The sequence below is a fragment of the Aspergillus foveolatus genome (assembly GCF_047715535.1).
Source record: "Aspergillus foveolatus strain CBS 279.81 unplaced genomic scaffold BDW70scaffold_1, whole genome shotgun sequence".
Classification (NCBI taxonomy): Eukaryota; Fungi; Ascomycota; class Eurotiomycetes; order Eurotiales; family Aspergillaceae; genus Aspergillus; species Aspergillus foveolatus.
In genome coordinates, this window is record NW_027396065.1 from 42,813 (window position 1) to 69,114 (window position 26,302).

Below are 26,302 nucleotides of genomic sequence, written 5' to 3' on the forward strand. Positions count from 1 at the left end.
TTTCAAGTTCTAATTCTGCAGCAATGCATTCATTTCCCTTCACCCCAGGTTTACCTAGTCACGGTTCAAAGAGGCAACATACCAAGGAAAAAAAATGTTATCTCACAGCAAGGCGCACATGAACTTTCAACAGAAAAAAAAATGAAAAATTGGCATTGACTGCTTATTCCCGGCTCCCTCGTCTGTCTGTTTCCAGTGAGACAAGCCTGCTTTTCTCTTTCGTCTTCTCAACGAAGCTAGGGCATCACCGGTTTCTCCCGCTCGCTCTTGTAGCGTTTTATGGTATCCTAAGTGCGTTTTAAATGAGGTGGCGCATTGCTTTGGTGTGTTCTGGCGTGAAGGTGGATTTCTGTCATCTCCTAGGTCTGTTGTTTGGAGTCTGTAAAGGAGATGTTAGGTACATATTATGCGTTATAGTCTCTTTTTTAGGTATTAGTTCTGATATTCATCAAGCCTGGGATGAAGAATTAGAATGGTACTAAGGGTTTTGAACACTTAATGGTTGCAGTGCAGCACTTATTGTAGGTTGTCTCTTTATGTCAACTTGCAATTGCCAGGATCATGTAATCAATTCTTGCCTCAGGCCACAAATTCCGGGCTAGTGACGAGCCCCGGAGTCAGCTTCATCCGCTAAGCTTGGTCGTCCCAGCTTTCTCAGCAGCGCGTCCTTTTTATCCCCTTGCTATACAACTTGCAGGTCTTTGCTACCCGCCATGGAAGTGGCGTCCAAACAAACCGCGAGGCTCATTCGGCCGTCCGTCGTTCGCCGTCATCCCGGTCTTCCCTCCGCAATATCAACAACACAAACAGCCCTTCGACGAAGAAATATCTCAACGACACCCTGGCGGAATGCACCAGAATCATCGCTTCTCAGCCTCGCCTCATCCTCATCCTCTGGGTCACCACCTACGTATTTCTCCAACCGACAAACCCTGCCAATGAACACGGTGGTTCGCTTCGTTCCCCAGCAGACAGCATGGATAGTTGAACGCATGGGCAAGTTTCATCGGATTCTGGAGCCGGGTCTGGCAATTTTAGTGCCATTTCTGGATCGCATTGCCTACGTAAAGAGCCTAAAGGAGTCCGCGATTGAGATCCCGAGCCAGAATGCGATTACCGCGGATAATGTTACATTGGAGCTTGATGGGGTGCTGTATACCAGGGTTTTTGATGCGTACAAGGCAAGGTATGCTACCACTATCGTCTCGTGCTTTAAGGCTCATGTTTCGGAATTTTACTGACTTTTGAGGGATACGCAGCTATGGAGTGGAAGACGCCGAATATGCTATTTCTCAGCTTGCGCAGACAACTATGCGATCGGAGATCGGCCAGCTGACTCTAGACCATGTTCTGAAGGAGCGTGCAATGCTTAACACCAACATTACACAGGCTATCAATGAGGCTGCCCAAGCGTGGGGAGTTACTTGTCTGCGATATGAGATTCGAGACATCCACGCGCCTGACGGTGTCGTTGAGGCCATGCACCGCCAGGTGACGGCTGAGCGATCAAAAAGGGCTGAGATCCTTGACTCCGAGGGTCAACGGCAAAGTGCGATTAACATCGCCGAAGGTCGGAAGCAGTCAGTCATCCTGGCATCCGAGGCCGACAGAATCGAGCGTATCAACCGGGCAAATGGTGAGGCTGCTGCCATTCAAGCAAAGGCCGAGGCCACTGCAAAGGCGATCGAGACCGTGGCTCAGGCCATCGAGGCCGGACAAGCGAACGCGCACGGCGCCATAAGCCTGAACATCGCCGAGAAATACGTTGAGGCATTTGGGAAGCTTGCTCATGAGGGCACAGCTGTCGTCGTTCCAGGGAATATGGGGGACCTTGGTGGCATGATTGCAAATGCCATGGCGGTTTATGGAAAAGTGAGCGGTAGCCAGGCGCGGAGTATTGCGGCGAAAGCTCTTGGGGTGCAAGATACACAGGCCGCTGAGAAGACGCCGGAAGTCAAGCCCAAAGGCAGGAGAGATGTTGCTGAAGGGATTCTTGAAGGATTCGAGCAGACGCGCCGCGAAGAAGAAAAGATATAAGCGCTCGGCGATTGAGTAATATCAATCTTTCCATACGGTCCAGGATTATCTACTAACTACCCTCTGGTGGTCACGGACTCCACTCATCCCTCCGCACTACACCTATCTATTCTATTCTGATTCGTACCATTACACCGGTTAACGATTTCCCTCTTCTGGCGGTGTTTTTATCAGGCTTCGGAAAGTGCGTGGGATTACTCAGCGGGGGACGGTTGCAGAGAGAGATTCCGATGTAGGTCTTTTTACGAACAGTATATCATGTACAGTAGCATAGATCGAGATATCCATGCACAGTTTCGCTCTGAAAGTTGCGCTTCCAGTACTATTTGGCTGGTAAACTTTAGAAGTTAGGCGGAACGCAGTAGATCAGAGCTCGGGCCACGTCCCGCGCCGCTGGGGATCGCGACTTTTGGGTTTTGGGCGCGCCCACGGTCCTTTTTCTGTTCGCATTGCCTTTATCATTTTTGCAACCAAGTACCCGCTACGGTCGTGCTGTCGACTGCATCGGTCTGGTCTTCTTCGATACGACATTCGTTAGATGCTATTTTCCTGCGATGCTGCGACCACCTCCGCTCTTGTCCACGTCAACTTCTCAGTGATCGAGCTATATTGACCTGCCCCTTCGAGACAGCCAACTCCAGGCAAACAGAAGTAAGGCAGAAGAGGTTGCGGCTATGCATATCATCAAGCCTACTTGGCTCACACATGGAGGTATTATCTTTTGCTCATTCCGTTTAAGCATGGATATACTATACCGTCCTATGCTGCCTTCCCATTTATGCTTGTTTGGCCTCGAGAACCGTGTTGGCTAACATCTTTGTTTCTTTTTCTGGATTCTTAGGCGAGCGGAAGGCGTTCGAAGTCTACAGTTGCGATGTATCCCCAGATGGAAGCCGTCTGGTAACAGCAGCGGGAGGTCAGTCAAAATCCCATTGGAACCTTCATGCGGAGACGAAGACTCTCTACCGAACAGCAGTTGACCTGTGCATATTTTTTCCTTTTTGGATACAGATGGATACGTTCGGATATGGTCTACAGAAGCTATATGCGGCGCTGAGGATGCCAGCAAGCCGAAGCAGCTGGCCTCGATGAGCAACCACTCTGGCACAATTCACACAGTTCGCTTCTCGCCGAATGGGAAATACCTGGCTTCCGGCGCGGACGATAAGATCGTTTGTATTTATACGTTGGACGCGAACCCGCCGTCCCATGCTGCAAGCTTCGGTAGGTTCGGCTGTATACGGCGCTGGATTGGATTTTTTTTGACGGTTTCTGCTAGGATCGAACGAGGCGCCGCCTGTTGAGAACTGGCGCACAATTCGGAGACTAATTGGGCATGATAATGATGTTCAGGATTTAGGCTGGTCTTATGACTCGTCCATCCTGGTTTCTGTTGGGCTGGATTCTAAGGTGGTAGTTTGGTCGGGTCATACGTTTGAGAAACTGAAAACTCTCTCGGTGCACCAGAGTCACGTTAAGGGGATCACGTTCGATCCGGCGAACAAGTACTTCGCAACGGCGAGCGATGATCGGACGGTTCGGATTTTCCGCTTCACATCACCGGCTCCGAATTCCACTGCCCACGACCAGATGAACAACTTTGTGCTTGAACAAACTATTACTGCGCCTTTTCAGAACTCCCCTCTCACGGCTTACTTTCGGCGGTGCTCGTGGTCTCCAGATGGGTTGCACATTGCTGCCGCGAATGCGGTCAATGGACCGGTGAGCTCTGTGGCTATCATCAATCGTGGAGGCTGGGATGGAGATATCAACCTTATCGGTCACGAAGCGCCTGTCGAAGTTTGTGCCTTTTCTCCCCGATTATACTCTCTGCAGCCGATCAAAAAAAATCGGCAGGATAGTCATGACCATGTGGCACAGGCCCCTGTGACAGTAATTGCTTGCGCTGGGGGCGACAAATCACTCAGTGTTTGGATTACGAGTAATCCACGACCGATTGTGGTGGCACAGGAATTGGCGGCGAAATCTATCTCAGACTTGGCATGGAGTCCGGATGGCAGCTGCCTGTATGCAACTGCGCTGGATGGCACTATTCTTGCGGTCCGGTTCGAGGATGGAGACTTAGGCTATGCTATGGAGTTGGAGGAAAATGAGAAGTCGCTCACCAAATTTGGTACGAACCGAAAGGGTGCAGGTATCGCTGAGACTACAGACGGCCTGCTTCTTGAAGAGAAGAGCAAGGCTGGCGAGCTTAAAGGGGTCGAAGGACGTATGGGTGCTCTGATGGGCGACGGTCATGCTACAGGTGATGCCGTGGCCAATGGAAAACCGGCACCTTTGCCATCAACATCAAATGGTGTCACCCCAGCTGCTCCGTCTCCATCGACTGATGCTCAGAGATCGCAGCCGAACGGCACTGCAGCGCCATCAGCATCGGAGACTGAGAAGCCTGATCCTTACCAAGCCAAACTAGAGCGTCTAAAGCAGCGGCCTACGTATACCAAGGATGGAAAGAAGCGTATCGCTCCTTTGTTGGTGTCTGGCGCCGGGGGTGCTGAGTCATCGCTACCACAAGCACGGTTAATGGCGTCCGTGAGCAGCCAGGTCAAGGCCGATACGCCGCAATCCATCGTCGATCTCTCCAAGCCGTTTGATGGATTACCGAAGGGTGGCCTCGCTACATTGCTTTTCGGGAACAAGAGGAAGTTGGCGCAGTTAGAAGACGAGGAGGATAGCCACACCGAAAAACGTATGGCTTTGGCAAGCCAGAATGGCGCCACTCCTATACTTACCAGCGCACCTGAAGGCCTCCTCCCGGCGCAGCCCCAGGACCCTCCCACGGGACAACAACGGACTCCAGACTTTATCCGGCCTGCCGTGGTGAACCCATGTATGTCCGTGAGCCAACTTCGATTAGCCGTGCCGAAAGTTCGCACCCACATTGTACGCGCTATCGACTCTGCAGGCAAGCCGACAGACCCTCCTAGCACATCTGGAGAATCGAACAAATCGCGGGTAGATGTTGTTTTCGAAGCTCGAAATCCGTCTGGGGCTAGCTTAACAGGACGCGCTGCTGACCGTGAGCCGGTCCGACTCACTCTATTCCGCGGCGAGCAGCCTCTTTGGCAGGATTTTCTCCCAAGAACTGTTCTCCTCGTTACAGGAAATCAAAATATGTGGTCGGCCGCCTGCGAAGACGGATCAGTGTACATCTGGACCCCGGCGGGCCGTCGTCTGGTCAGCGCCCTCGTCCTAGAAGCACAACCCGTAATCCTAGAATGCAACGGCCCTTGGATCCTCTCCATATCTGCAGTAGGCATGTGCTACGTCTGGAACGTCGAGCACCTCTCGTCGCCACATCCCCCAGTCTCTCTTCAGCCCGTCCTTGATGCCGCCATTCATACTCTAGGCGCTCACCCCAGCGCCGCCCCCTCCATCACCAACGCCCGAATCAACTCCGAAGGTCGCATCATCATCGCCCTTTCCAACGGCGAAGGATACGCCTACTCCCCATCCCTTTACACCTGGCAGCGGCTCTCGGAAGCCTGGTGGGCCGTCGGCAGCCAATACTGGAACTCGACCGAAGCCCCCGTTGGTAACCTGCAATCCGCCTCAAATGCACAGCAGAAGGATAAAGATGCCCGAACAGCCGTCTCAGCTGGCATCATCCCGTTCTTGGAACGCAACACCACCAACGAGACACTCCTCCGCGGCCGCGCTTACTTCCTACAACGACTCATCAAAACCCTTTTGTCAAGAGAAGGATACGAAAGCTTCGAATCCAGCGTTTCAATCGCGCATCTGGAGAACAGACTCGCCGGTGCGCTTTCTCTTGGCGCAAAGGAGGAATTCAGGCTATATCTGTCCATGTACGCGAAACGGATCGGGGCTGAGGGTCTGAGGGGTAAAGTGGAGGAACTACTTAAGGGTTTGTTAGGCGGGCTGTTCGAAGACGATGAGGGCGATGTCGGGGATGGCAATTCACGAACGGCCATCCAGCACCGCGCCGAACATGCCGACCGTAACTGGAAGGAAAGCTCCGAGACGCTCTGTGGCTGGCCGCGAGAGGTGTTGCTGAAGGAGGTTATCTTGGCTCTTGGTAAAATATTCCGCACCGAGTCCTCTTAGCACACTGTTTAACTAATGCCTTTTTTTTATCTGCAGGAAAACACCGAGACCTCCAGCGCGTCACAGTTCCCTACGCAAAATTGCTAGGGGTTGTCGATAACGAATCTGACGCGAGCGATGCGATGGAGTTATAATAGATCCTTAACCGAAACCATTTTTCTTTCAATTTCGAATTTTCTGCAAGCTTACTTCTTGCTTTCAAGGCGTTCGTGGAGCTCGGTGGCATGGTGTCGATTACATACAGTACTCAGGTTTAGGGGTGGCTCAAGTACGGCAGTTATCTCATTTCATTCTATCTCATACCATTTCTATCTCTTGAATCACTTTCTTATCCCTACTGTTGTTTCTCGAATTCTCGCTGGCTACGTACCCTATAGTAGGGATACGGATGCGGATGTGTACTATTAAGATTTATTACCTGTCTATTCACTTCGACCACATGGGATGTTTCCGTCTGTATCGGTCGGTGGAATGAGACGTACTTCAGCGGCTAATACTACTGCTATGATCTCAAACCATAGACATGAGTGTAGGAAACTGAAGACTAGTTTGTTGGCAATACACCTAAGCTGGTAACAATAGCCCTAAGTCATGCCACTTTAAATATATCTCTAACCAAAACCCCTCCCATAAATTTCGCATCTGCCTTTTCCCCCAAGACGTTTCACGATCTCAAGAGTTAGATTGATTCCGTTTCGTGCTCCCAAGGCAGCCCGTCCATTTATGGGTAGTCCTGCCGATTCTTGTTCATCAAAAAATGGTTGATTGACCAATGCAACAGCGCCATCATATTAGCTGGCGCAGTAAGCCAAGTAGTGCATGCAGTATCCACCAATAGCTTCTGCAGGACCCCTGATTCCCCACACTGCGGCGTTCGGCAGGTCTGTCGAGTCTAGGATCGTCTGAAGATATACCTAATGTATATATCTCTCTTCCCCGGACCGTTACAAAAGAAGACTCCGCACTCCGCACTCCGTTTCGGTCCGTACCTTTTTGGGATACTAGCAGGAGGCCAGGATGTGAAGTCGGGCGACGGACCGGATGGCCGTCTTGTCTTTCGTGGCATTTTATCTGCTGTTACAGAAGTTGCATAATGTATTTAAGGGTAGATGGACAATTCTGGTTTCTCTCACTCTCTACGTACGATTCCATCGACATCAGCCGTCATCATGAGGTCTCTCATCCTTCTGTCGTCCGTCCTGGCCCTAGTGGCACCCTCCAAAGGCTCATTCACATGTAAATCTCACACCCGTCGCTTCTTCAGATATCCCTACCTGTGCTAAAATCATGCCTGTAAATTAGGGCTTGGTACCAACGAAGCTGGTGCCGAATTCGGCGAGGGCACGTATCCCGGCGAACTGGGCACGGAATACATTTGGCCTGACCTGAGTACGATTGGTACGCTGAGGAACGAGGGGATGAACATATTCCGCGTTGCGTTCTCCATGGAGCGCCTGGTGCCTGATTCGTTGGCTGGACCGGCCGCGGACGAATATTTTCAGGACTTGGTCGAGGTGCGCCCTTTCTTCTCTCTTACCTCAGATCTTGGGCACTGGCCCAAGAGAAACAAGTCGCTAACTGCGTTAGACGGTCAACGGCATTACGGCCCTGGGTGCATATGCAGTCCTGGATCCGCATAATTATGGACGATAGTATGTATCCCTAGCCAACCGACCGTACGAACGCGCCAGCAATGCTGACGAGTTAAAGCTACGGCAACATCATCACTTCAACCGATGACTTTGCAGCCTTCTGGACCATCCTTGCCACTGAGTTCGCTTCTAATGAGCTTGTCATCTTCGATACCAGTCCGTGTATTCCGGCACCCACTCACCTCTGTTCTTGACTGACAAAATCAGATAATGAATACCACACCATGGACCAGACCCTTGTCCTGAACCTCAATCAGGCGGCCATAGACGCCATTCGCGCCTCCGGTGCCACCAGCCAATACATCTTCGCAGAAGGAAACTCTTGGACTGGAGCCTGGACCTGGGTAGACGTCAACGACAACATGAAAGCGCTCACCGATCCCCAAGATAAGCTCATCTACGAGATGCACCAGTATCTTGACTCCGACGGCTCCGGGACAAACCCGACATGCGTCAGTTCTACTATCGGCAGCGAACGCGTGACAGCCGCAACAAACTGGCTGCGAGAGAACGGGAAACTGGGGGTGCTCGGTGAGTTTGCAGGCGCAAACAACCAGGTCTGCAAGGACGCAGTTGCAGATCTGCTGGAGTATCTCGAGGAAAACAGTGATGTATGGCTTGGGGCCCTTTGGTGGGCTGCTGGGCCTTGGTGGGGAGATTATATGTTTAACATGGAGCCTACTTCGGGTATTGCGTACCAGGAGTACTCGGAGATCTTGCAGCCGTATTTCGTGGGAAGTCAATAATGAGTCAAACCCAGGCATGACTACTATGGTGACGCTCACTAGTATTATGCGGACGATCACCACGACAATGTCGAGTAGGGCTGCTGCGATGAGTACGGGGACCGCAGAAAGATGGAGCCAAGTGAAACGAAGCGGATGGGCTGGCCGAACATCGTCTGCGAGAGTCCGTGGAGCTGCCAGGTAGTGAATGAGTGTTTTCACAGTGTTTGTAATTCTTGCTAGATGTACAAGAAGGAGAGCTATTGATTTCTTCGACAAGATTGAAAGTACATAGTAAAAATGTTTGAAAGTGGTTAGTGTAGCCAGTGGCTCAGCCCACTGCCCTGTTATGATAACACAAATTCTCTTGTGTGCTGTGTTTATCCTCGTCTACCAACCCAAGTTATTCTAAGCATCTCTTATCAGCAGAATCATTGCAAACCCACTCCTGTCTTCAATTCAATCTCAACAACGTCACGCTGGGGCTCAGGCTGGGACGCAAACTAGATCCTAACGACTACCCTACTGGACTGGAGAGCCGCACTTCGAAAAGCCCGGCATGTTCACCTCTGACGGCGAAGAGCTGAGATACGACGACAACCTTCGGGCTGATCTGCGCGAGATCGGCCGTGGGAAGAGCTCAACAAACAATGTCTCCCTGGCCCTGTTGCCTTTTTTTGGCATACCATTTAGGAAGAACGATTCCTCGGGGGCTATTAAGACATGCTAAGTCAGGTAATTAACACAAGAAAGGCATTTTTAGAGGATGAGAGGTTATATGGAAACACTGGATGAAGGATCGATGACGGGTGCAACCTGATACCCCAGCCAAGAGATCCAAGCTCTTGGAGCGTCCCTGGTAGACAGCATTAGCAGTTGCAGGGAGCATGACGAAACCATCATTATTAGGGTGCCAACTTTACCTTCTGAAAAACCAACCTGCGAATAAAGCCATGGAAGGCCCCGTGTGGGGAGGGGGTTGAGTTGAGTCCTGAAAGCGCAAGCCAAAGAACACCTCGCGGTCAACCACGCCTTTCCGCCGCGGCCTTGGTGAGGCACCCATGACCAACAGCGTGTATGTCCTCTGGGCTGCTAATTCTGAAGAGACAAATGGCCTTGAGACACATACTGACGAGCTCGGGAACAGCGGCTACCTGGTCTTCAAACCCTCCAAGGCCGTGGGGCGAGGGAAATGGCTGTGGAGTAGCAAGCTTGACGAGGCATATGGAATGGAAAAGGTCTTCTAAAAGATGCGATGGGACGGCACTCCCTCTGCGACTGTCTTGTTGTTCGGTCACATTACGAAGAGGAACTTCTCAAGTATAACAAGAAGTGGCAGACAGGCCTGCAAACAGGAGCCTCTTAATCCATTGTGCACTTGACTTGAAGGTGGTCCCGATGCGCCGCACTTATCTAAGGAGACAGACCTATAAGTTATTTTGACGGTTTTCTTAGATGATGCGTAATAGCCCATCACACCATACTGGTATAAGATCCGTTAAGAGAACTACTAGGGTACGGTGTCCACTACATATCCGACGTCATGTGACTGTTATCGGTCATGTGGGCGGTGAAGTACGAGCAATACATGTAAGAAACAACAAAATTTTTTTTGATGGCGTCGAGAACTCGAACGCTTTTGGCGCGAAACTGCTCAATTGAAGTATTAGGTCTTCTTGCAGCCTCTTCTTTACTCCCTGTATTATCATAGTCACTTTTTATTCTCAAGTCAGCGTTCAGCCCGCTGCCTGTGGGCCGCCGTCACCACGCCGTTCCCCGTTCTGCTCATTCGCTCCCGGTCGGCAGCTGGTCCTGCGTCGGTATCGCGTTTCTGTTATTCCTTGAGCTCCCCTTCGTCTGCCCCTCCACTTGTTTCGTTCTCCTCACCTCTCCTCTCTCTTGACTTCCGCCGCTTCGCCTCCAGCAAGAAGAAGAAATCCAAGATGCCCCCAAAGAAGGCTTCCGTCCAAGAAAAGGTCCTCCTGGGCCGTCCCGGAAACAACCTGAAGAGTGGTATCGTATGTGAGCAAGACCCCACCAGCTATTAATTTTTTCTTCTGCCCCTCCCAGCCTCCGTCTTTTCCTCCCTTATAACCTCTCTTCCCCCTGAAATTTTCCATCTTCTTCCACCACACTTCTTGTTTCTGTCAATCAAGATGTCCTAACATCATGACAGGTTGGTCTCGCCAACGTCGGCAAGTCCACACTGTTCCAGGCTATCACCAAGTCGGGCCTTGGTAACCCCGCCAACTTTCCGTATGCCACCATTGACCCTGAGGAGGCCAAGGTCATCGTTCCTGATGAGCGATTTGACTGGCTGTGTGAGCACTACAAGCCCAAGTCCAAGGTTCCTGCCAACTTGACCATCTATGATATTGCCGGTCTGACCCGCGGTGCCTCCACTGGTGCTGGTCTTGGTAATGCCTTCTTGTCCCATATTCGTGCCGTCGACGCCATTTTCCAGGTCGTTCGATGTTTCGACGATGCTGAGATCATTCACGTTGAGGGTGACGTTGACCCCGTCCGTGACTTGACTATCATCAGCGAGGAGCTGCGGATTAAGGATATCGAGTTCGTCGAGAAGGCGCTCGAGAATCTGAAGAAACAGACGAGACGTGGTGGACAGTCTCTGGAGATGAAGAAGTTGAGAGAGGACGAGGCCACCACAGCCAAGGTTCTCGAGTTCTTGCAGGCAGGCAAGAACATCAGGCATGGTGACTGGACCCCTAAAGAGGTATGTTTTTTATTTTTATTTTTTTCCTTTTCTATTCGCCCTGTCTTCCCGGATTGTATGATGAATAAGAGCTTTGCTCGATTTAACCCAGCTCGTCGAATGCCTCAATTTAATTCCAACGTAGAGGCAGTATGAGAACAAATCCTATCTGATATCTTTACTCGATTTCTACTCGCTTCATGTGCATGTCATGTTTCCTTCAGAACTAACAGACATTGCAGGTCGAAGTCATCAACCCTCTGTTCCTCCTCACTGCTAAGCCAGTTGTCTACCTGGTCAACCTGAGCGAGAAGGACTACATCCGTCAGAAGAACAAGTATATTCCTAAACTCATGGAGTGGATCAAGACCAACTCCCCTGGAGACTCTATCCTTCCCATCTCCGCCTCATTTGAGGAGCGTCTTACCCAGTTCGAAACCGAGGCGGAAGCCGAGGAGGAGTGCAAGAGGCTCGGCACTAAGTCTGGTCTGCCCAAAGCCATCGTGCAAATGCGCCAGGTTCTCAACTTGGCCAGTTTCTTCACCACTGGTGCTGATGAAGTCCGCCAGTGGACCATCCGGAAGAACACCAAGGCACCAGCCGCGGCCGGTGTAATTCACGGCGACTTTGAAAAGACCTTCATCCAAGCAATTGTTTACAACTACAACACTCTTCGGGAGTATGGTGATGAAGCCGCGGTCAAGGCTGCTGGTAAAGTCATGACCAAGGGTAAGGATTATATCGTTGAGGATGGCGATATCCTTTTGATCAAGGCTGGCGCTGCCCGTTCTTAGATATACATAATCGAAAATCTATTACCTTTGCATATGAGCTCACCATACTTCGTACTTGTAATTCAACCTCATAATTCATTTCGTACCCCTTTGAAACTTCATAGTAAATAATCAAAATCTCAACCGTATTTTGTTTAGTTTGGCTGCTGGTACGGAGCAGATATCTATGTCATATCAATTTATGCTATTCACGTGACGAATTCCCCGCGATCTCAGCGCATCGCCGCAACAAGAGTAGACCTCGACAAACACACAGCCGGCATCATGTTCAAGAAAGAGTGCGTATATTCAATGCTCGGATATTATTTCGACTTTCTTTAACTTCCAGATATGGAAGAACATGCCGCATCAGGCAAAAAACCTAGAACCCAAGCTAACAGGCACCGGACAGCATCCCACCAAGCAACCGCTCAAAGGTCAAATCCTCGGTACAGCGCGCCCTGCGCCAAAAGCTCGTCGAGGCTCACCCACGATGCGAACCATACATTGACGAGATCCTACCCAAGAAAGCGCAGCTTGATGCCGTGAAACTGTACATGGCTTCCCTCTCCCCAACGTCCCATTCTCTCTCCTTACTGATCTGTTGCCAAAGAAAGAAGTGAAGCCAGCTAACTCTCTGAATGCAATAGCCCCGACAGAGTAACTCTCTACACGATTGACTCAACCCCGCTCTTCTACCAACCTCTTGATGGCCCACCCATCCCGCATCTAAAACTCCTCCACCAGTTCCCGGACATGCTACCAACAATCCAAATCGACCGGGGTGCCATTCGATTCGTGCTCTCGGGTGCGGCGCTTATGGCGCCCGGTCTGACGAGCCCAGGTGGAAGGTTGCCGGATGCAGAGCATGCGCTAGAGCAGGGGACTGTTGTTGCGGTTAAGGCGGAGGGCAAGGAGGAAATTTGTATGGTGGGGACGTTGAAGGTCGGAACGGAGGAGATCAAGGCTAAGGGGAAGGGGGTTGCAATTGATGATGGGCATTATCTGGGTGATGGACTATGGAAGATGCATTTGGATTAGATTCCCAACAGTGTGCGGATGTGACTGGGAAGGGGGATTCAGTATTTATTGAAAATTTTAGCTTTTCAGAGTGAGCTAATCAAAATCATTGGCTATGCCTATGTACATATATATCGATTGTGTAGTGTATGGTAGGCAGTTTGGTTAAGTATTTGTGCTCCCATCCCCGGATTTGTCGGAGGTGGAGGGTGCAGCGGACTGCGAAGACCAGGATGGAGAGCGAACATTCAGGCCAAGTCCTTTCAGACTAGATCCGACCCCGCTGACCCCTTCAGGTTGGTTACCATATCGCAGTCCTGCACGCGACACAGCACGGCGGAGCATATCGCCAGAGCCATCGAGAGCAACCAGGAACCGAGCGAGCTGTGCACATAACTCCCAGTCGCTTCTCTGTGATGCCAATATCATCAGTCTAACAACATAATCTTCAACCGGGGCATCGTGGCCCTCGGACTCGTCTTCAAACGCTTGTAAGACGAGCAGATAACCCACAGCTGTTTTGAGGGAGTTGAGCTTAAGAGCTTGTTCAAAAAGGTCTTTCGGGGCGGGGAGGTAGGCGAATAAGGTACGCCATGATCGGAGCTCGGTTTTGCGCGTACATTGGACAACAACGTCTAAGTATATGCTGGGTGGAAGTGAGGCCTGAAGAAATGAGATGACCGAGGGTAGAAGAGGGTCATGTTTAGGAATTTGATCATCAACTTTGCTATCACGCGCCACATTGTCCACTTCTTCGTCCAGGACATGGTGTAGAAGAATTTCCAATGCGTGCGGGAAGTATGAAAGATGGGAGAAATGCTGGCATAGTGAGTGCGCTGCAGGGATATCACCCTGAACAAGACTGTGCTGCAAGAAGTATGGCAGGAAGAGATGTGTCTGTCAAGTGTTAACGTAGCCTGAGTCTGAACTGTAATGAGGTTGAGAACATACTCGAATAGCGAATTTCAACACCACGAACGTGACATCGCGCCGTTGAATTGTTTCGGGCTCCACTCCTAATACAATCCCTTTGTTCAAGAGTACTGACAAGGGGTAGAAATCGAGAGGCACTTCAATCGACTTCGGCACGTCCTCCCGTTGCAAAACCTCCTGGACGTCGCCCCACGCCGTAAGATCTTTCCCAGAAAATGTCCACAGAGAATCACGTAAGGAGAAATTGCTGTGGTATTGGTTGAGAGCCAACTCTGCGGCTGGGCTAGGTGGTAGTGATTCCTCATATGACGGTGCAAAGTTAAAGGAAAGTTGATCACGCATCAAAATATAGTACTCGACGTCGTGCGATATGACGCGCATGTCATATTTAAGGTCCCCGCTATCTGACATGGATGGCTGAAGGAGCACCAAATTCCCGTCGACGAGTAAAAGCACGGACGCCACTTTCACATCTTGAGACGGGTCCCCGTTCCCTATAGAGGTCAGATTTCCATTACAGAAAGTGTACGCTAGTACGTACGCAACTGTTCTTCAGGTAGAACCCAGCTGATGGACCGGACACGGGTCGGTGCCCTCACAATGCCGTTGAACGCAATCTGACCAACAGCGACTAGACCAATGCGAGATTGCGTCGAATTGATGATATAGTGGTAAAGAATATTATCGTAGGTGTAAACAAGGAGTGAATCCTCGCCAGACGGCCCAATGAAAACCACTGGTGATGGAAGATATTCTACATGGAGAACAGAATGGTTATTCAGCGGAAGTTCGCGAGAGAACATACATAACTGTTTCCAAAATTAGTATCAACGCACTTGTTGTTCTTGCGGAACTGACCTCGTATGATCCGTCACGATCGATGGCCGCAATTAAGATATGACCGTACCAGCACATCCCGCCTCGAACAGCAAAAGAGTTCTCGACATTTGAGTCTTCAAAGACTTTCCAGCGGCCGCTGTTCACACTGTAGTGTGCAAGACCCCGTTTTCCAGCTATGGCAACATATCTACCATCTTGGGATACTGAACTGGAGCGGATGGGCCACTGGGAATGAAGGTAAGCGGGGGGGTACTGTGCATGGTGCCATAGTGAGTCTTTGCCAGAGATTGTTATGAGATCAGGCAAGTCGTGTCCGCGGTATATGATTACTTCTGTTCCTGTTTGCAGAAGACCTCTAGCGAGGTTGGCGGAGGAATAGCATCCAGTAAGAGCGCTGCGGGCTGTTTCAAGGATCCACAGGCGCCGGTCATCTCTACCGGTTAGAATGATATCTGAGCCTCCACCTATCCAACAACCATGTGATGTGCCAGTCAGCCAATCTTCTCCATTCGATTCGGCAAGAGACCAATCTATTGAGAAGCTGTTCCCGCCTGGTTTGCCGAAGACACTCCAAGTTGTCCAACCGTGTTCGTAACCTGCGAAAAGACAGTACCCGTCTGGCGAGTAGCACATGAACGTTAAGTCGCCGGTTGTGCCGAGTGAAGCGGGGGGTTGAAGCTTGTGTGACAGAGGAACATTTCCTAGATAGTCTTTGGCCGTGTAGACAAGAACATTGCCGTTGGCGCAACTGACGGTGAGGAGTGAAAATCGAGCATTTACTGTAACCCTGACAGCCTTCTCGCCATCGTTCGTCGGTGCGTGAAAGCAGTGGCCGTGGAAGAGAGCTTTGCGAGATTCAGACTGGTGCGTTATCTCGGAGACACGCTGAACGGCGTAAGCATGACCCTCATTGGTCACCCAGACCATGAGATTGATCGCACGGTCATACACCATGTCAACGATTGAAGTCTGTTTTGACACACCTAGAGCTCGGCTTAGGAGCTCAGAGGAGGTTTGTGTACCGTGCTCGTCAGGCGTCCACCGTATGCATTGGATAGCTGCGGGCTTTGCAGTTGCAACCACAAGCTCGCTGTCTAATGCTAAAGCCTTCACAATTCCGGATTCTATCTTGATCGCCATCCGAAAACGAATGCTAACATCGTGGACGCTGCTAGCTTCCTCATCAGCCGAGAGACGAGCCAGTTGTTGCCGCCGATAGGCACTGCTCTGGTCGTATTGCTGCTGATAAACGCGAGTGTTGGCGTCCGTGGCAATGGTATAGGTAAGCAAATACCCTTTCTGAGTCTGAACAACAAGGATTGTGGCATCAGGGCGCATCAGCAGAGCAATGTTAGAGCCGTACGTTTCTAGTGATGTTGACGATCGAGAAAAGGCTGCAACGACAGCGGTGGGCTTAAGCCGGTCAGTTTCCTTACTTCATGAAAAATAGACAACTCAACATACCCTGGTTTGCCAGACAGCTATTGAGGAGTTAGTCATCGTCGCAAACATATGGCCATTGCGCGAAACAGAAAGACCCCTTATTGCTTCATCTGCCCACTGCAGCGACGGTCCTAGCTGGGAATGCGATTCTGAGCCATTGCTTTGATTCAGGGGCCGAGCCTGCTCTTGATCTGAGGAGGAGTCATCATGGATAATATCGTCTGCGTCGTTCGGTAATGGGACTGGAGTTCCAGGGCCATTGATCGCATAGACCCTCGGGACTCCAGTTGGCCAGTACATGGCTCGAGAGAAGCGGCACAGTTATGGGAAAATGCGGTGTCAGGTATGGTCATCTTCGACATATCCAGGCGCATTATACTGCCGGGTAGAGGGCATTCACAATCCCAGAGCTTCCGACCATAATTACCATGAGCTCTTTCGACAGATCAATTGACGACCTAGATAGCTGATAGCTGAAGCTCCCTACTCCGCTCTCACCGCCCACTTTGGATAGATCAGCACACAATCACGTGGAGAAAGCGAACAAACAGTGCAAAACAGAAGGCTCGAGATTCGCCGCTACCAAAAATATCCCCGCATCAAGGGCCGCCCCCCGCTGCTTCTCGCCAGATATACGAACATTCTCCAGCTTTGACAGACACACTGCCAATCTCCATCATGGTAACTACAATTCAGTCTGTGTCTAATCTAGCGTAGTGTTTGAAGCTAACAATTGATCTCTGATTTTCAGGCCCCTACAGAGTCCAAGAAGCGCCTCGCGCTGGCTATAATTGATTTTCTTAACACCAGCGTCAAGGATGGCACGCTCACGGCAGATGACGCCGAGTCTATTGAGATCGCCCAGTCATGCATTGCGGATACGTTCAAGGTTGATCCGTCTGACGAGGCTGCTATGAAAGAAGCGTTGGGCGGACAGTCCCTTGCCAGTATCTACAGCGTCTACGAAAAGTTGCGCAACAAGTCCTCTGCCGGTTCCTCTAGCACAGAGCCTCAGACTGAAAAGAAGCCCCAGGCTGGTGCTCCCACCCCCGAGTCTGACAAGCTGAAGTCCGAGGGTAATGCCGCCATGGCTCGTAAGGAGTACAGTGTTGCTATCGATCTTTACACGAAAGCCCTCGCTATCGCCCCCGCCAATCCCATCTACCTTTCTAACCGTGCTGCTGCCTATTCCGCATCAGGACAGCCTCAAAAAGCCGCGGAGGATGCAGAGCTCGCCACTTGTGTTGATCCCAAGTACTCCAAGGCGTGGAGCCGACTGGGTCTTGCTCGATTCGATCTGGGTGACTACCACGGAGCGAAGGAAGCTTATGAACATGGTATCGAAGCCGAAGGTAACGGTGGAAGCGAGGCGATGAAGAGGGGCTTGGAGACTTCCAAGAAGAAGATTGAAGAGGCTAGCCGCGGTCCTGAGCCTCCGGCGGACTCCGTTGATGATGCACCTGGTGCCTCGCGCGGCGGCAGCGGTGGCATGCCCGATCTTTCTTCCCTCGCTAGCATGCTCGGCGGTGGCCGAGGTGGTGGCGGCGGTGGTATGCCGGACCTTGGATCTTTGATGAACAACCCCATGTTTGCCAGCATGGCTCAAAACATCATGAGCAACCCTGATATGCTCAGCAATCTGATGAGCAACCCTCAACTGCGACAGATGGCAGAGAATTTTGGCCAAGGGGGTGGCATGCCGGACATGGCAAGCTTAATGAGCGACCCGAACATCGCAAATATGTAGGTCTTGTCGTGCTAGCTTTATTCTGGCCCAAAGCACTAATCATATCATAGGGCGCGTAATCTCATGGGTGGTGCCGGACGTGGTGGATCCCAATAGTCTGTGCACACATTCTATTATTCAATGCCTGCGCTGATGCCCGACATTTTTTCTTTCCGATCTGAGATTGCCTCGGTACATGTGTTTAAAGTATGACTATGATATTGAGAAGCATATAGATATGGCCATTAACCGCCCTCTAATGGATTCAACTCTCAATTCCACTTCATTGATATATCTTGTAACATATGTTTGTGTAAGTAATGCAGAAAAATGACATGCTGGACCAAGGGGCCTTATGCAAAAGTGATAGCTAGAGGAGTGGAGGATGGATGGAGAAGTTGGCCAGAAAACACCATGCGCCACAAGCCAAAGCAGATGAAATATGATAATCAACGAGTTTCGGCACATCGTCAAATAGATACAAGTATCGTTTGAACTGCCAACATATTAAAATAACAAATAGAAATACACGTCTTCAACAACTGGCATATAATCAAGAATCATGGAAAGATACCCATACCGAACGGTTACTAAAACATAACATGAAGCGCCAGTCCAACTGGCCTCTATTCGAATAGGTAATATAGTACAGTCGAATATATCAGACATTCGAGAAGTGGAGTAACGGGAGGGAGTCCCAAAAAAAAAGGCTGTTGTAGTATGTCATCAAAGTTCGGAGGAAGCGGTAATAATGTTCGAGATAGAAGTAATCAACGCTGTTCGTTTAGATGTAATCCCGCGCAGCCTTCTGGAGCTCGATCAACCTCCAACCCTTGGTCTCGGGGTTGTTCACATCCTCAGGGATTCGGGTGAGTCCCATAACATAGTTAACCAACTGAACCTTGTCCTCCATCCCGGCGGCGAGCTCATTTGTTTTGACGTTTCGGTAAACATGGACTTCTTGCGTGCGGCACATGACCACAAAAACGGGGATATCGCCAGGGTCCAGCATACGGGCGCTCATGACATCAACTCCGCGGATATCAAGGATACGACCATCCGACTTCAGACCTGCTGTGGTGATCTGTTTTGTGAGGGCTTCATAGACATGGAACTGAGCGTCTGAGAGCCAAAGCTTGAGTGTTTCAATATCTCCCTTAACGTAGGCATCGAGCACCTCGGGAAGAATGTATTCACGCATCTCCCGCAGGAATGCTTCCATCTGGAAGTTCGGGTCCATTTCTCGGAACTTCTTGACTACCTGCGCAGTTTCGTTCTCGGCAAAGAAGCCTGCAATCCGGTCCGAGATACTGCGTGCCGTGCTAATCAGGGGGTTCTCTGACTCATTGTATGTTTCCTTCAATGAGAACAGCTTCTGCATCATAGGATTCGAGTCTTTGAATTCACGCCATGACTCCTTCCAAGCCGAGTCTTTATGAAGTGTGATGTTCGTTCCCGCGCTGATGACAAGAATTACTGTTAGAAGACAAGGGGAATAAATGGTTTCAGGAGAGGAAAGCATACTTTGGATCTTCAACCATAGGCTCAGCCCTCCGGCGGCCGGACTTAAGCTCCTCCTGCTCACGCAACTGTCTCATTCGTCGACGTTCTTCCTTCTCAGTCCAGCCTCCATAGCGGGAACTGCTGCCGTCGTCGATGGCTTGCTTCACGCCTCCAATAGCGGTCTTATAAACCTCAGTCTCTCGCACAGGGCGTGTTGCCTTCTCTATCCCAGATGTAGTCGCATTTACACCTTTCCGGAGCCCCTTAACAACAGGGGTATTCCACGTCCATGAGGCACTCTTTCCAATAACGCGTCCTGTTCCTTTGAGTGCACTCGCAGTTCGTGAAGACGCCGCACCCTGGGCAGCCTCATAGGCAGCACGGGCACGCTTAACGTTCTCGTTCTCGGCAAACTGATGCGCTGAAGATGCAAGGGCCTTTGTTGACTCGTTCCATTCTTTGGATGCCTTGAACTCTTGCTGAAGAGTATCCCGGAAGACTTGCCACGGGGACTTGTCTCCATGGGGAGGAGGCGGAGGCGCATCATCTTTATCTTCCTTCTTCTGCTCCGACTTGTCCTCATCCTTGCTTTCTTCATTCTTCTCCTGCTTTGTCTCTTCAGATTTCTTTTCAGTTTGCTCCTGCTTCTGCTGCAGCCGAGGTGTGCCGACATGGAAAGATCGAGTCAAGTGAAGGGAGGCGTAGGGCGAAAGAAGGCGAGAAACAGGGGAGTTGGCACAGTCTATTGAGCTTGAAGTCGCATATAAGGGGGACTGAATCAAAGACCGTTGTAAAGCGGCAGAGTTTCCACCTGTCGCCCTGAGCGCCGACACCTGAGAGCGCAGAGCGACCACCCGAGCGGTGGCCGGCATCCTCGTAGCCGCGATCATGCTATGTCGATGAATGAAAAACAAAATATGGTAAGAATTGATTATCAGGTCGTAAGAGTGCCCAACGGCAAGGCGAAGCGCGGAGGATGAGGAGTTACGGATGAGGCGAGAGAAAGCGATGTCGGCAACGGCTGCTTGAAGGGAAAAAAAGTTGAGCTACCATTGCCAAGAATCGAAAATTCGGCCCTTTTCCGCCGCCTTCACCTTTCCCGGACCACCGCCGCTACAATTCATCCAGGTCAAAAAGTGGTGTCCGGGCTGTCGATTTCACCTGTTTATTTCCGACTACTACTTCTTTAGTCGTTCAGAGCTCGGCCTCCTTGAGGAGCGGCCTGAGACCTTTGCTCGTCTTGAGATTTGCAGTCTTCTTAACCATCCGCCCTTCGCGAACAACTAGAATCAGTATGAACACATTCACCCACAGCTTGCGGCGAGCTCTTCCGTCGGTTGGTCGTCAGTGCCAGCCAAAGGTTCCCTTGTCATGTCAGATACGATCTTTTTCCTCGACGCCTAAAACCTTCAATTCGCCGTCGAAACAGATATCGAGTGAGCAAGAAAAAGCAAGTGGAAGCACGCAACCAAATGAATCTGTGGTGAAGGAAGACTCGCCATTGAAAGCAATTACAAACTCGATTGGCGGGAACGGGGCTGCTGTCAGCGGGGACTTTTCAAAGATGGCGTCGGAGTTGGAATCAGTTATTCTCAGGCGACCTTACAGCGACCAAACTCCTCCGCATCACATTCACGTCTATTCGCACCGACACAATACGATACTCACACTTACACGACCAAATGGTAGCCCTCTGATGTCGTTTGGCACCGGAGTCCTGGGCTTCACCAAGTCTCGTCGAGGCGGCTATGACCCGGCATACCAATTGACGTCGCATCTCTTCGCACAGATCCAGGAGCGTGGTCTTTTGATGGATATTAAAGCCATAGAGATTATTTTCCGTGGCTTCCACCAAGGTCGAACAGCCTTTACCAAAGCACTGTTAGGAAACGAGGGGAGGAATATCCGGGGCTTGGTGTGTCGGGTAGCAGATTCGACCAGGATCAAATTTGGTGGAACGAGGAGCCCGAGAGTCCGCAGACTCTAGAGTTTCTTTCTGCTGTTCTTACATCGTCATTGTACGAAGTATCATGTCTGGTGCATCTCGCCATCAGGAGACCGCCTGGTTTGAAGACGACAACCATTTTGCCACAGACGAAGTGGTGTGAGTATTCACTCGTTGTCAGGTGGAAAAGGTCTTTTTTGTAGTCTAGTGTGGTCTATGTATATTATCTTGATTTTCCCGGTTCAGAAGCCCAACCGAAATGCCAGTACAAGTTATCAACGCAAGAGTCCAGAACCTAGTTGTCCGTATCCGGTATAGCGCGGATAGCTCCCCCCAGCTGCTGCACGGAAGCTGTTGACTGAACGACTGCTCCTTGTATTTGTCAATGGATAGGTCTTGTTTATCATAGCATCCAGACTTGAATCACCCTTGCTCAAGCACACGATTGCATTCTCACACTTTCGACGCGTTCGCTAGATTTTGGGCTGCTCGCGGGGCAGATGCGCCAGAGCCTCCCTACTGTCGATCCACCGGCGAACGTTCCTTTTTGCGAGCTTGACAGCGGCGGCTTGATGAGCGCTAGATCTTCTCCAACGGGCCGTCGTCCAGGACCGCTTGGATGCACCCTCTAAATCCTTTTCTCCGGGCTTTCTTTCGGAGCACTGTGCCGGGGCAGTGTGTGCCAGTCGAGAATCATGTACGGCTCCCCTCTTGCGCCGCTTCAGACCGTCGAAGATTTAGTTTACTCAGAATGCGTTCTAGGTTCTGCTCGTCCCCGTCAGTGAATCTTTGATCGGATCACGCGATCGTGAATCGTCCTTATTTTACTCCGATCTCGTCGTTTCTGAAGAGTTCTTGGGCAGTCATACCTTACGAATACCAGCCTCCAGTGAAGCGGGAGGGAGGGATGATTCAAACGTGCGCGATGGTAGAGGAAAGGCAAAGCAGGTCACTACCGCCAACGGGAGGACAGTGATCATCAGAGACAATTCGGTCTATAGTAACAAGGGTAAGAGCGCTTCAGCGATCATTTGAGTGACAATGTGCTTAAAGAGACTCAGGCTTCAAGTCGTTGAGCCAGGCACAATTGCTGTCCGACGCCTTATACTATGCCCCGACCGGCGAATCACAACCATGGCTTATATATTACATCTCGAGACCGCTTGTCGGCTCCTTCGAGCCCGCGAAAATTATTTCCGCGATTGTTCCTGGAACAGGCTCTAGGGTTGATCCTACTCAGGCCAGCGCTAAGCCTGGTGAAACAGCCGGTACTATCTCATCACCCCCGAAAAAAGAAATCCGAACCTTTGGGGAACTGCTGGCCAACTTCCCCATGATTGCGCGGCAGATGCAGCCGGGGTTGGAAAGGTTGTTTAGGGAATTCGGAAAAGAACTAGGAAAACCGCTACCACCACCGCCGTCGCGGTCTCCCATGCTAGATGATAACGAATCTAGTCGAATTCGCGAGGAGTCGATTGCCGATGGAAATGGCTCCATCAAAAGTTCATCGTCCCGCCGCAGCAGAGGTCTTCCCTTCAATTCTGAAGAGTACTTTGAAGATGACGAAGACTTAATGCGTCGTAGCCTGGAAACTGCTGTTACAGCTGCAATTGATCTATTTCGCCTAGTTGATCAGCAACAGCTGTCTCTTCTCGGAGCGACTACCGACCTAACCGGGCCAGTTGTTGAGCGCTATATTGAACGCTATGTTGCGGAGCAGGTCCATGAGTCACTCCTCTTCCCACGTCTGTGCAGCTTCCGACAACCGGAGGATATGGAACTAGATGCCAGGATTCGACAAATGGAGTATGTCGACGTTTCCCAGGTTGGCCTTGTTGTGGAGGGTGGGCGCGACGGTAAACGCGAGCTTCTTCTGCGGCTTGGTAGGGCAGTGGACGAATTTCGCAAGATGCTGGACGCGAAGTGTCCCCATGATATGCTTAATACACTTCTGGAGACAGTGAAGGTTCTATCCTATCCGGGCGAATACAATAAAAGCGATGAAAAGCAGTCAGCTCCTGTGACGATAAACGCCGACATTTTGGTATCTCTCTTGTTGATCGTGGTGATCAGATCTCAAGTGAAGAATCTTCAAGCTCGGTTGTTGTATATGCAACACTTCATCTACGTTGATGATGTCGATAGTGGAGAGATGGGCTATGCTTTGAGCACATTTGAAGCGGTCCTGACCTATTTAATGGCTGATCCTGCGGGACTTCGACGAGCCAGCATTCGAAATAAACGCCTGTGGAATGCTACCAAAGCTGGGCGCGTGGCTGATATGAAGGCTATTCTAGAGCCGGATGGCGATCACGAATCCTTCTTTGAGGCGTATGACGCTGCTGATTCGCAGGAGCAACCACGGGACGAGGCGCATCCCAATCGGGAGTCTCAGCGGATGCATCCGCTGTTTGGAGACCAAATACAAACACGCGAGGAGCTTGAGGGTCTGGAAGCCGCTTCGGAGGCGCCCCCTCTCGCTCACGTATTTCCATTCCAAACCTGGGGGGCCTCTTCGCCCCGTGACACGAAGCCTCCCATTAAGCGGGTGTCGATGGATGTCAGGAGCCTGTCAGAGTCATCAGGCATTTCATTTTTGTCACGGACAACCACTCTGAACTCAATCAGCAGCGCCATTGAAGGAGATAGCTCGATAGAGACATTGGTCAAAACACAAGATCCGCATGGTGATTCAATATTGATGATGGCGGTTGAGAGTCGCCGAGCTGAAACTCTCAAATATCTCCTAAGCTTGGGCGAGTTCTACTCGGTTGCTGACGTACTCGAGGATACGAACACAGATGGAACCACTTTACTCAGCGCTGCTGTTCAGCTTGCTCAAACTGAGATTGTTGACCTTCTGCTCGACTATCTAACAGCGGCAGCTGACGAGGGTGCCATCGCCTCTTATTTGCGCAAGTTTGACGAGCGAGGGCGCACAGTCGCACATTATCTATTTAGCACGCCCGCAGTAATGCGAAGACTCAAAGGATTACTCCCGTGGCGCCAACGTGATAAGCTTGGACAGACGCCGCTTTTCGCGCTGTGCAGGTCATACGACCATCCTGAATACAAGGCAATGGTCAACGAGGCCCTCACAGCAGCTCAAGAGTCTCAAGGGGATGGCAAGCCTTTGCACCTCGACGATCACGTCGACTCCAGAGGCAATACTCTCTTGCACATCGTCAGCGATCCCGAAATCACCATACGCATCCTCAGAGAAAGTGACTGTGACCCAAACGCCACCAATGACAAGAACTTCACGCCTTTGATGATGGCCAGTAAATATGGGCGCGTCGACCAAGTTCGCATCCTCTTCTCAGACTCAAGAGTGGATCACCACCTCAAGGAATCCCGTGGGTTGACTGCTATCGAGCTTGCCAAGGATGATGAAGTTCGCAACCGCATCGACGACCTAATCCTCCTCTCCAATCCGCCTTCTTCCCACGACGAGTCATCCGGACGTGTCACAACCGTAGTCCGCTCCTTCTTCGTCGAAGACGCAACAGTCCGCTTCGTTCTCAAATCAGGCGCACCAACACCTCCTATCGACGGCCAAGATGTGCCAGCCCATACAACAATGTACACAGTGACAACTTGCCGCCGTACATTGTCCGATTTTGAGACCCTCGCCGAATGCCTCTCGCTTGAACACCCCGCCTCCTACATGCCCTCGCTCACCGACTTCCGCAACCCCTTTCAAATCCACTCGAAACCTTCCCGTGCCGTCCTCCACAACATGCAAGAACGCCTCGACCGCTTCCTCAAGATCCTCTTGTCTCACCCAACCTTCTCCACCCACGAACTTCTCTGGGAATTCATCCTCGTTCCCGAACTCCAGCCCCAAATGATGACCGACCGCTCTCACCGGAAAGCCCAGGCCCTCTCCGAATCCATCATCGAAGACCATGACCCAATTACTTCAGAAGGCATCCGTGAAGCAGAGCAGTTCATTTCCCACGCGCAAGACATGGTTCACGCAACACACACTCACACCCGATCTCTCCTACGCCGCGGACACGCCCTTCAAAATGCGACCTCCGACATCGCTGACGCCGTGGCTCTCGCTGCATCGGTCTTTTCAACGCTCAAATACCCCACCAACGCCCTCCCACCATCTCACGTCGACGCCTTTTCTCGCTACGCATCCTATCTCTCAACGTCAACCTCAGACTCCTCCCCACTCCTCCAATTCTTGTCGACCCTCTCCTCGATCGACACGACTACCTCCGCAATTTTATCTTCACTCTCGCGCCCTCTCTCCCTAATTTCGTCTTTGAATTCCTCAACACGAACCCTCACGCGCTCCCGCAACGCGTTAGCTTCATCCTCATTACCCCGCAAATTCAACCTCAATTTCCCTGGCCTTGAAGAGTCACGTCTCCGCTCGCTCCGTGACTTGCAAGAGAAGATCACGAATAGTGAGGACCAAATTGCAAGGCTTTCTAGGGAGATAAGCTGGAATAAGGATGTTGTTGTTGGTGAGCTTGCGGGCTGGACGTCCTGGAGGGAGCAGGTTGGACGTGGGGCGATTCGGGATTTTGTTAGGAGCACGCTCGTCAGGGAAAAGGAGCGAAAGAGGCGACTTGAGAGATGCTTAAGGAGTGTGAGGGATGTTGAGTGATTTAATGGTTGGTCGTCGTCTGGGGCTGGCGACTGCGTTTCTCATAGATACATTTTAGCCTGTAGACATACTTTTTTTACTCTTTATTTGCCAATCTCTTCAATGCATGTACGGCTAAGTGTGGAAATATCTCTTATGATAATGATAATGTAATGCTGAGATTACGCTACTCGTCTAAATTTAGGGATTCGCAGATATCTGAAACACCAAAGATATATAGTAGTAACCTTGACTTGATATCCACAACGTATTCTGCTACAGCAAGCCAACCTTGTCATC

The 26,302-nt window shown here is 50.9% G+C and overlaps 10 protein-coding genes across 10 annotated transcripts; 7 read left to right on the top strand and 3 right to left on the bottom strand.

Moving 5' to 3' along the window:
• Positions 1 to 655: 655 nt before the first annotated feature.
• BDW70DRAFT_391 (SPFH domain-containing protein) lies at positions 656 to 2,374 on the top strand. Its single transcript, XM_073743907.1, has 2 exons — positions 656 to 1,186; positions 1,260 to 2,374. The coding sequence occupies exons 1-2, from the start codon at positions 714 to 716 to the stop codon at positions 2,035 to 2,037; spliced, it is 1,251 nt and encodes a 416-aa protein (XP_073600925.1). The 5' UTR covers positions 656 to 713; the 3' UTR covers positions 2,038 to 2,374.
• hir1 (putative histone transcription regulator Hir1) lies at positions 2,375 to 6,404 on the top strand. Its single transcript, XM_073743909.1, has 5 exons — positions 2,375 to 2,748; positions 2,879 to 2,953; positions 3,049 to 3,261; positions 3,317 to 6,097; positions 6,163 to 6,404. The coding sequence occupies exons 1-5, from the start codon at positions 2,712 to 2,714 to the stop codon at positions 6,258 to 6,260; spliced, it is 3,204 nt and encodes a 1,067-aa protein (XP_073600926.1). The 5' UTR covers positions 2,375 to 2,711; the 3' UTR covers positions 6,261 to 6,404.
• Positions 6,405 to 7,295: 891 nt separating this feature from the next.
• Positions 7,296 to 8,755, top strand: BDW70DRAFT_165438 (glycoside hydrolase family 5 protein; the record flags this gene model as incomplete). Its single annotated transcript, XM_073741751.1, has 5 exons — positions 7,296 to 7,362; positions 7,429 to 7,640; positions 7,714 to 7,778; positions 7,837 to 7,934; positions 7,986 to 8,755. The coding sequence occupies 5 exons, from the start codon at positions 7,296 to 7,298 to the stop codon at positions 8,522 to 8,524; spliced, it is 981 nt and encodes a 326-aa protein (XP_073600927.1). The 3' UTR covers positions 8,525 to 8,755.
• A 60-nt stretch (positions 8,756 to 8,815) lies between these two features.
• Positions 8,816 to 9,974, top strand: BDW70DRAFT_125408 (uncharacterized protein). The gene is made up of 2 exons (XM_073734867.1): positions 8,816 to 9,359; positions 9,427 to 9,974. The coding sequence occupies exon 2, from the start codon at positions 9,581 to 9,583 to the stop codon at positions 9,827 to 9,829; it is 249 nt and encodes an 82-aa protein (XP_073600928.1). The 5' UTR covers positions 8,816 to 9,359; positions 9,427 to 9,580; the 3' UTR covers positions 9,830 to 9,974.
• A 472-nt stretch (positions 9,975 to 10,446) lies between these two features.
• On the top strand, positions 10,447 to 13,030 carry BDW70DRAFT_146349 (P-loop containing nucleoside triphosphate hydrolase protein; the record flags this gene model as incomplete). The annotated part of the gene is made up of 6 exons (XM_073738574.1): positions 10,447 to 10,521; positions 10,680 to 11,237; positions 11,459 to 12,002; positions 12,267 to 12,288; positions 12,402 to 12,542; positions 12,640 to 13,030. The coding sequence occupies 6 exons, from the start codon at positions 10,447 to 10,449 to the stop codon at positions 13,028 to 13,030; spliced, it is 1,731 nt and encodes a 576-aa protein (XP_073600929.1).
• A 144-nt stretch (positions 13,031 to 13,174) lies between these two features.
• On the bottom strand, positions 13,175 to 16,525 carry BDW70DRAFT_146350 (RIC1 family protein; the record flags this gene model as incomplete). Its single annotated transcript, XM_073738575.1, has 5 exons — positions 13,175 to 13,906; positions 13,961 to 14,436; positions 14,484 to 14,751; positions 14,801 to 16,195; positions 16,247 to 16,525. The coding sequence occupies 5 exons, from the start codon at positions 16,523 to 16,525 to the stop codon at positions 13,175 to 13,177; spliced, it is 3,150 nt and encodes a 1,049-aa protein (XP_073600930.1).
• Positions 16,526 to 16,714: 189 nt separating this feature from the next.
• On the top strand, positions 16,715 to 18,116 carry BDW70DRAFT_482 (putative Hsc70 cochaperone (SGT)). Its single transcript, XM_073744107.1, has 3 exons — positions 16,715 to 16,906; positions 16,977 to 17,968; positions 18,023 to 18,116. Exons 1-3 carry the CDS (start codon positions 16,904 to 16,906, stop codon positions 18,066 to 18,068), a joined length of 1,041 nt encoding a protein of 346 aa, XP_073600931.1. The 5' UTR covers positions 16,715 to 16,903; the 3' UTR covers positions 18,069 to 18,116.
• On the bottom strand, positions 18,117 to 18,577 carry BDW70DRAFT_483 (uncharacterized protein). Its single transcript, XM_073744113.1, has one exon. It carries the CDS (start codon positions 18,417 to 18,419, stop codon positions 18,165 to 18,167), a length of 255 nt encoding a protein of 84 aa, XP_073600932.1. The 5' UTR covers positions 18,420 to 18,577; the 3' UTR covers positions 18,117 to 18,164.
• Positions 18,578 to 20,546, bottom strand: tim44 (protein translocase subunit TIM44). The gene is made up of 2 exons (XM_073744150.1): positions 19,476 to 20,546; positions 18,578 to 19,411 (listed from the first exon to the last, which is right to left on the bottom strand). Exons 1-2 carry the CDS (start codon positions 20,342 to 20,344, stop codon positions 18,736 to 18,738), a joined length of 1,545 nt encoding a protein of 514 aa, XP_073600933.1. The 5' UTR covers positions 20,345 to 20,546; the 3' UTR covers positions 18,578 to 18,735.
• A 1,184-nt stretch (positions 20,547 to 21,730) lies between these two features.
• On the top strand, positions 21,731 to 26,198 carry BDW70DRAFT_472 (putative VPS9 domain protein). Its single transcript, XM_073744087.1, has 3 exons — positions 21,731 to 22,096; positions 22,162 to 22,408; positions 22,461 to 26,198. The coding sequence occupies exons 1-3, from the start codon at positions 22,019 to 22,021 to the stop codon at positions 26,021 to 26,023; spliced, it is 3,888 nt and encodes a 1,295-aa protein (XP_073600934.1). The 5' UTR covers positions 21,731 to 22,018; the 3' UTR covers positions 26,024 to 26,198.
• Positions 26,199 to 26,302: the final 104 nt, after the last annotated feature.

Bases quoted from the DNA above. Each gene is read 5' to 3' on its own strand.
- BDW70DRAFT_391 (XM_073743907.1), top strand. From the start codon at position 714: ATGGAAGTGGCGTCCAAACAAACCGCGAGGCTCATTCGGCCGTCCGTC. The intron at 1,187-1,259 runs GTATGCTACCAC...AGGGATACGCAG, and splicing joins TTTGATGCGTACAAGGCAAG to CTATGGAGTGGAAGACGCCG.
- hir1 (XM_073743909.1), top strand. From the start codon at position 2,712: ATGCATATCATCAAGCCTACTTGGCTCACACATGGAG. The intron at 2,954-3,048 runs GTCAGTCAAAAT...TTTTGGATACAG, and splicing joins TCTGGTAACAGCAGCGGGAG to ATGGATACGTTCGGATATGG. The intron at 6,098-6,162 runs GTAAAATATTCC...TTTTATCTGCAG, and splicing joins GGAGGTTATCTTGGCTCTTG to GAAAACACCGAGACCTCCAG.
- BDW70DRAFT_125408 (XM_073734867.1), top strand. From the start codon at position 9,581: ATGTCCTCTGGGCTGCTAATTCTGAAGAGACAAATGGCCTTGAGACAC.
- BDW70DRAFT_482 (XM_073744107.1), top strand. The intron at 17,969-18,022 runs GTAGGTCTTGTC...ATCATATCATAG, and splicing joins GACCCGAACATCGCAAATAT to GGCGCGTAATCTCATGGGTG.
- BDW70DRAFT_483 (XM_073744113.1), bottom strand. From the start codon at position 18,419: ATGTGCCGAAACTCGTTGATTATCATATTTCATCTGCTTTGGCTTGTG.
- tim44 (XM_073744150.1), bottom strand. From the start codon at position 20,344: ATGATCGCGGCTACGAGGATGCCGGCCACCGCTCGGGTGGTCGCTCTG. The intron at 19,412-19,475 runs GTATGCTTTCCT...TCTTGTCATCAG, and splicing joins CCTATGGTTGAAGATCCAAA to CGCGGGAACGAACATCACAC.
- BDW70DRAFT_472 (XM_073744087.1), top strand. From the start codon at position 22,019: ATGCACCCTCTAAATCCTTTTCTCCGGGCTTTCTTTCGGAGCACTGTG. The intron at 22,097-22,161 runs GTACGGCTCCCC...AATGCGTTCTAG, and splicing joins GTGTGCCAGTCGAGAATCAT to GTTCTGCTCGTCCCCGTCAG. The intron at 22,409-22,460 runs GTAAGAGCGCTT...AAAGAGACTCAG, and splicing joins TTCGGTCTATAGTAACAAGG to GCTTCAAGTCGTTGAGCCAG.